Here is a 7,855-nt window from a genome sequence, read left to right on the forward strand (position 1 = left end):
AAAATGTGTCTTTGTTTGGGGCACTGTTATGGTGCAGTTGGTTAAGCGTCGGACTTCAGCTCAGGTCGTGATCTTGCGGTTCGTGGGTCGGAGCCCCTCATCAGGCTCTGTGCTGACAGCTCAGAGGCTGGAACCTGCTTCGGATCCTGTGTCTCCCGCTCTCTCTGTCTCCCGCTCCCTCCCCCACTCGGGTTCTGTCTCTCTCTGTCATAAACAAACAAACATTAGAAAAATAAATAAAATGTGTCTTTGTTTGAAAACTTGAACATTAAAGAAAAAAGGGGGCAGAACACTCAAGTAATGTTAACAACTAACTGCTTTCACATAGGAGAGTTTACTTTTTGATACTCAAATAAGAGCTGAAACAGATTGAACAGATTTCATTTAGGGTAGATGAACTGAAAGCTTTTTGGGAGTCCCTTGTTTCAAAGAAGCCCTGTTAATAATACTTTGTCTATCTCTGGTTATGAAGTTTATAGAAAAATTACATATGTGTGGCTGAAGGGATTAGGTTTTCAAACGTTGGTAGTGTTTGTGAGTACTGATCGTTGCCTTCGATGGTGGTACTAATATTACTTTCTCTAAACCAGATTCCATTTTGGTTAATCCATATGGCTAACTGAAATCCCTTCCTTTGCAAGCACTGTCATCTTTTTGTGCTCTCTACTCTCAGGGCTCACAGGATCATGTAGTGGATCTTGCCTGAAGCCTCCTATCCTCGAATGGCAAAAGCTCTTGGCCAAAACTTTGAAAAAGTTTTTGACCCATTGAGGGGGAAAAAGTATTCCCAATAGCCAGTGGGACTGAAGTAATATCTATCCCACTTAGAATTCACAGTCTTCTGGTCAGGTAGTTACAAAGTATTTGGCATATGTTATTCTCTCTGTCCCCTCTGCCCACATCTCTATTAAAGTGCCCATCCTGAATGAACTTTCCCCGCCAGCCCCCCTGACTTGACCTTAACACATGCTTACAGCCAGATTGTTCTCAGGAATCGCTAAGGCACTAGTTCGTAATTCATTTTTTCCCTCCCTAATTAAATTATACCAGAACCCTGAGGAGTAAATAAAAAGAAAGAATCTCTCACTGCAAGGGCAGAATACCACTCTCCGACCTTCATTCTTCTTTCTCCTTCCTTTCTTTAGTATCCCTATGGCAAGCTAAAACACGAGAGACTTCTCTTCCAGCCCACTGATGGGAATTCAAGCCCCATGGTTGTTCGGGTGTGGTCACTCATTGCCAATTTTTTCCGGCAGGGTTTTCAGTCAATGCTTCATCAGAGCGACTCAATATGGGTGAAATCGAGACTTTGGATGACTACTGAGCACCTGCCAGTGGACTGGCCTTCCTTCTCCTCTCTGCTGACCATGGATTCTCCACCTTTGGACACAACACTTACTCACCATTTACTCTTTATCACTCTGCAACAAGTCACAGAACCGATCATCTCAGGCTTTTTCTTCTAGCCCTTTGTGTCCAAGATTCTTTAAATTGTTTTTGTTGGTGAGCATCTCAGACTAGATAAGTGGACTGGACCCTGTGTCTTGGGGGTGGCAGTGGGGATTCCTCCCCAACAAGGCTGATTTTGGGCAGCACCTGTTTACTGTGCCGTGATTTCATCTACTGTGTCCCAGAAAGTGTGTTGGGATCTGCCAATAGCTATTTACTTTCTTATGTCACTTTTTTCCCTCCTATTTTCTTTTTCTTCTTTTTAACTCCCCGTAAGAGCAAGGGGTCTAACTGGTGCAATCGTGAAGAGAGTTAATGGTAACAGACATTGACCAGCCACACAATGCCATGAACTGTGACTTGAGTGTCCAACAAGACAGTCAGAGCACCCCCAGTCTGAAGGTTGCATTGCCACTGTTAACTCTGGGATTGCATCAAAGAGGCCCTGAGTGGGGTGGAGTTTAGATTGGATTGGTTTGATGTTGCACACCCCTCGCCTGTTCTTTCTGAGCATCCTTTCGGAGAAAGGATTCATGTTTTTCTTCATTAGGTAGTGACTTCCAAGCAAGCTGACTTCTCCCTTGGCATACTCCAACCTGATTGGACAAAGGAAACTCTATGGCCTGGGAGAAGAACTTATTCTTAATTTTTCCTTTCTTACAAAAACTGATTTTTTCCCATAAATATTTTTACTTCAGAGGACTAGGACCAGTTTGTTTTGGGCCTTTCTGCTGAAAATTTGTCTCGTTTAAGAGGCAGCTAGGATCTTTACCATATGTATGAATTTGTATAATTTCATTTTGGATAGGGATAAACTTTTGCTTCTGATAAAAGCCCGGAATTTCATCTGGTTCCTCAGAGCATTGCGTGTGTGTCTTGCTGTGGCCCCAAAAGGTTCTGTTTAAAGATTCTGGAATGGCAAGTTGCTTGCCTTTTCCGAAAAGAAAACATACAAAACCTGACCATCTTTAAGACCTTCATCCATGGAAACCACTACACAGGAGAATGCAGTGGGGTGGAGGGGATGGGAGAGAATGGGGGAGAGAAGCCTGGCTTTGGCTTCTGATCATGGCCTCCTAATACCCCTTCACTTCAGTTACAGACGTATTCAAGCCCTATTTATAAACAAGTACTCTTCCTGCCTCCCTCAGCCCCCCACAGAACATCACCTGGAATTGCCAATCACACTTTGGTCTGGAGCCATTGGACCGTCCGTCCCTGTGTGAGAAGTGCTGTGGTTCGGTGGCTCCTAGTCGAGCACCTTTTCTTTCTGTCATCATTGCCTGAAGAAGGCTGGAGTTGCTCTGAGAGCAGTTTGGTTTTGGCTGATTATATTTGGTTTCTATTTTTATTCTTTTGGGTCACCATTCTCCCTATCCCTTCTTGCCTTCCTCCCTCCCTCCCAAACATGTACAATAACTATACAGAGACTGCTACAAACTTGTATATAGTTTTTGGATCAAATAGCATGAGGAGATGGGGAACCATTGAAACTTGGGACTCCTGCTCTCCTTTGCTTTGTAAATTCAAAAGTGGGGGGTGGGGAAGAGGGATAGTTAAAATGTTTACAAAACTTTAAGCTCCCTCGGAACTTTTGCCAGTGTGGAGGAAAATAAAAAAGAACTTAAATAAAACGTGGTGGTATTCTGTCTGAGCACACCTCGTGTACTCACCTTTGTCAAGGCTCAGTTTTGCGCTAAACTGTTTTCTTGGCACCGTGGAGAAGCTCCAGGCGCGTGAGCACCCGAGACACCGAAGCAGCCCTGACTTTTCCTGCCAGGTTATGGAACACTGGCTGGTTCTGTATTTGCGAACGTAGAGGTCACGATAAACACGGGTAAGTTTGACCAAATGTCTTTACTCCCTTTCACTGTCCCTTTCTGCTGACTTGTGGGTCGTCTCCTGCCCTCACACCACAGACACACACCCCTGAATGTGCCTTCCAGAGCCTGCCCACACCTTCCAAACTAGACTCCACCGTGTGCTTGTTGAGAGAAAATAAAAATAAATAGAACACAAACATTTGGGGTGGGGTAGGTACATTTGGGGGAGCAAAGTCATTTTCATCATGGAACATTCCATTTAACCAAGAACCTTGCTTCTACTTGAGGAATTTCCCACTTAGTGGAAACAAGCCACTCTTCCCCAGAAATGTTCTTCTGTTTCAGTCCTGCTCCTTTTCACATTCTCATCTGTTCACTCCCTTCCAACCACCACATTATATCCCTTCCTGTAAACTTATTTGCAAATTAACGTAACTCTTTCTGAGTTTTAAAGTATTTGTTTTGTGCGTGGTTTGCTTTTACTTATTTTAATTTGGATGTTTGAAAAACATACCCAGACAAGACAGTTTTATTATGGAGACTTTCCCCCCAGATAGTTGGTGTTCTCGTTACTGTTGCTGCATAACAACTTACCTCAGACTTATTTACCACAACCCCCTCATTTTGTTGGCAATTTTAAGAGTCACAATTTGGGGGAAGGGCTTAGCTGGGCAGTTCTCGCATGGGGTCTCCTCTGATCGCGGTAAGATGTCAGCCGGGACAATCTTCGGGAGCTTCGATTAGGTTGGCAGGCCAAGACGGATCACTCAGTGTGGCTGGCAGTTGCTTCTGGTTGTTGGCTGGGAGCTCAGCTGGGTTCACGGCTGGAGGAACCATGTATTCCTTGTCACGGTATCCTCAGGCTGGGTGGGCTTAGGTGGCACCTGGCTCCCACCCACCCCGAGGAGAACCAAGCAGGGGCTGCATCACCTTTTCTGACCTAAACTCAGAAGTTCCGTAATGTCGCTCCTGTGGTGCTTTTATTCTGGCAAAGCCCGTGCACACCCATCCAGATTCAGCGGGCTGGGAACACGGGACTCTCCCCATCCTTGTTGGGCGATGTGGTAAGGTCACATCGTAGGAGAGCACGTGGGGTGGGAGACGTTGCCATTTGGGAGAGTTTTCGGCATAAGATGAGTTCTGCTTCTACATCAAGGAATTTGAACTCTTCCTTAGCTCTAAGTTGGGGGATTACTTTTTAATTTTAGGATAGGTAATAGCAGTACTGGCTTTATCTCCGTCACCTTTCTTTTAGGCAAATTGTATAAATATGTAACAGTGGTGTGTGTGTCCTTTTATACACTTTCTTTAAACTGATCAGATTAAGAAATTGAAGTTTATACAAAATGCCCTCTCTGTGTTACTAATAAAAATAAAAAATCTGTATGACAGAAATGCTTCTGTGGAATGAACCCGTTTCTCTCTTGTGCTTCCAGTGTGGAAAGTAGAATTCCCTCACAAGAGCCTCAGGCGTGCACATTCCAAATAGGCTGTAACTTACGACCAAGAGCACATTCCAGATGGAAGTTGGCCTCCCAGTTGATGGGTTTCTTGGAGCGAAAAGAAATAGCCCAGCTCTGGAGATGGATTTGGCCCTGCTTGAGTGCGGGCAGTTCCTGGTGAGGAAACTGCAGTGCCTGCTGAGATCGTAGGGAGCCTGGGACCTTGAAGCAGCCACATGTGTGGGGTTTATTTGAAGGGTGTCACCGGATGTCCTGGGAATGATGAACCCGTACAGCTTGTGGTAGTTCTAGTAGTTCCCAGTTCTAGACCGGGAACCTTTGGGAGGAGAGTTTCCCTCCAGGGATTCATCAGTGGGAATGTTTTGCAACTAAAACAGCATAGCTATGGTTCACTGTATGGGAGGAACAGCACATAGCTGCTGGAAGCAAGGGAAGAGAAGTGGGCTCTTTCCTTCATTACTCCTCTGCGGCCTAAAATCTGTCACTTCCCCCCTGTCATTGCTGGCAAAGTGATGACCTCGTGAGGACAAGACTCAAAATAGCACCAACACTGAGTTCAGTTCAGGGGGTATTAAGCAGAGCCATCATTTCTCAAAGATTGTTCACTTGAGTACGGTGGTAGAATAGCATTCCTTGACCGAAAGTTACTTTTTCTTTTGAGTTTCTCGGAGAAGCAGTCCTGAAAATTGTCAGTGGGTCAGTATGAAGTTTGGTTGCATATAAGAGGAGACAAAAAGCAAAGTGAAACAAGATGGTTTCTCAAGTGAAATCTGGAGGTCATCAATCCAAGGCTGGCATGTTGCTCAGGGACCTGGGTTCTTTTGTTTCACCATCCTGATTGTGGCTTACATACTCAACAGTCACTCGTGGTCCAAGGTGACTGCTAGAGCACCAGTCATCAAGCCCATATTCCAGGCAGGAGGAAAGGAGTGAGTTGAAGCAAAAGAAGCACACCTCCCTGCTTCTAGCCCCCAATAAGGAGCTTTTTAAAAATCTTAACCTGTCAGGAATGTAAACACATGACTAAAGTTAGTTGCAAGAAAGGCTGGAAATTTGGGGCTTTTAGTTGAGTGTGCTGCCACCCGAAGTGCCACTGGAGTTCCGTTTCTAAGCCCTGGGGAGACTGGATATTGCATTGGCGGTTAGCAGTCTCTGACAGTAATATTCTCTAGTGTTCTCTTTTGAAGTTGTGTACAAGTTTGGGGTAGTTGGTGCACATAGACCATGGGAAAGGAATCTTAGTAACTGAGATGGCTCAGTTCTGAGCGGGCTCAGAACAGGCTCTGGTTTCCATTCTTGTGCAGAGCTGGGAACCCAGAGCAGTTTCCAAAGGCCCAGCCTTGTTGTGTCCAGAATCTCCCAGTCCTACCCAGAGTCTGCGTTTTGGGTGGGTTTTTTTAAAGGTACTCTGTGGAATGAACCTGCAAGTAGTTTCAAGAATGGAGGTTGTAGAGTCGAGCTGTCAGATTTGAATGTTGGTCCTACCACCACCTACTTTGGGCAAGGTTCCCCCCCCCCCCCCCCCCCCCACTATCCGTGAAATGGGAACTATCAAGTAGTTGGGACTAATAAGTTACAATGCAAGAGCGTATTACGGTGCCCAGTGCATAAATGCTGGATGACTACCATTTGTGGGCCATTTTGCAAGGGAGAAGGGAGTTTGTGGGCTCATGTAGGTTCAGTAAAGCTTATCAAGTAGGGGGCATGGGATATCCACTTTTTTTGGATATCGTAAAATTAGTGCAAAGAAGCCTTCAAGGAGGCAATGTGTCATGGGTTCTAGGGGGCTGTATATTAGCTGGCACCAGGTTATCTGTGGAACTTGGAAGCAAAAATCGGTCCTTGAGTTCCATGAACCCAGAGTTTCTAGTTTGGAGTGGGACCCAGCATTGGAAATTATTTTTTTAAGTTCTTCTTCCTTCCTTTTTTTTTTTTTTTTTTTTTTTTTTTTTTGAGTATTTATTTATTTTTAAGAGAGAGACAGAGTGTGAGCAGAGGAGGGGAAGAGAGAGAGGGAGACACAGAACTTGAAGCACGATCCATGCTCTGGGCTGTCAACACAGAGCCCGACGCGGGGCTCGAAATCATGAATTGCGAGATTATGACCTGAGCCGAAATTGGATGCTTAACTGACTGAGCCACACAGGCACCCCTGTTTTTAAGTTCTGAATGGGAAGTTTGGAGACCATTGCTTAGCTGAGGTTTCACTCATCTCCAATCTCTGGAGTATGTATGATCTGTGTGTACATCTGTACATGCTTGCCTTGCAGCATACTGCTGACCCAGGGTATTTTCTGATTTAGCACTTGTGTTTCAGTGTGGGTCCTGGATGAAGCATGATAAGCACCCTTTACAGTTTTCCTGAAGCAGACCCAAGTTGAAATGCAAGTGTGGTAAGCCTCATATAGGGCACACTTAACTGATTTTCTGTCTTTAGTAATATGAAATTAAGCCTTAAGCAGGTTAGGGTCCCATTATGAAATAGAAACCACCTTAACTATTCAATCAAAAAAAATGAGGAAAAAAAAACAACCTGGAGTTGAAAAGGTTGGTAGCAAAAATGGGAAAAGGTAAGGTTACTGAAAAACCGGTAATTTGTAGGGAAACCCTTAACACAGTATCCAGTGATCCCATCAGTCATTCTGTCCATTTGTAGGTGATACCAATGCCTCTCCACTTACGATCTCACCTGGATCGTGTGTGTGCGTGCGTGCGCACGTGTGAGAGCGAATATGGAAAAATAGAAAAATTGGCTTATATCTACAAACATATATGTAAAAGAAGCTAGGAGGGGGCACCTAACTGGCTCAGTTGGTGGAGCACATGACTCTTGGTCTTGGGGTTGTGAGTTCAAGCCCCACATTAGGTGTAGAGGTTACTTAAAAATAAGATCTTGTAAAAAAAAAAAAAAAAAAAAGTAAACCATCTTGAGAAGAGGGTAATCCCACCTACAAAAAGTAAGGAATAAAATATGCATAGCTGCTACAGTTCTTGTTTCTGTACCAGCTCATGAGACGGTGGCTGATATTTATACAACTTCTTTCCTTCCTACCTGTTCTATGTTCCTTTTGCCCTCCACCAGCCCCTCAGCTGGTGGGGTGACCTGAACCTTCATTCCTG

The 7,855-nt window shown here is 44.7% G+C and overlaps 1 protein-coding gene across 11 annotated transcripts in view; it reads left to right on the forward strand.

Moving 5' to 3' along the window:
• Nucleotides 1-3,072, forward strand: part of GIGYF2 (GRB10 interacting GYF protein 2) — a 146,385-nt gene extending 143,313 nt beyond the window's left edge. For 10 of the 11 annotated variants that reach the window (XM_042995656.1, XM_007082973.3, XM_042995654.1 and 7 more), the window contains one exon: nt 1,257-3,072. In XM_042995656.1, the coding sequence (XP_042851590.1) occupies nt 1,257-1,324 (68 nt within the window). In that variant the 3' untranslated portion in view covers nt 1,325-3,072. The remainder of the gene's footprint in view (nt 1-1,256) is intronic. The other variant, XR_006220995.1, reaches the window with a different exon arrangement.
• Nucleotides 3,073-7,855: the final 4,783 nt, after the last annotated feature.

Source organism: Panthera tigris, chromosome C1 (assembly GCF_018350195.1).
Source record: "Panthera tigris isolate Pti1 chromosome C1, P.tigris_Pti1_mat1.1, whole genome shotgun sequence".
NCBI classification, from domain to species: domain Eukaryota; kingdom Metazoa; phylum Chordata; class Mammalia; order Carnivora; family Felidae; genus Panthera; species Panthera tigris.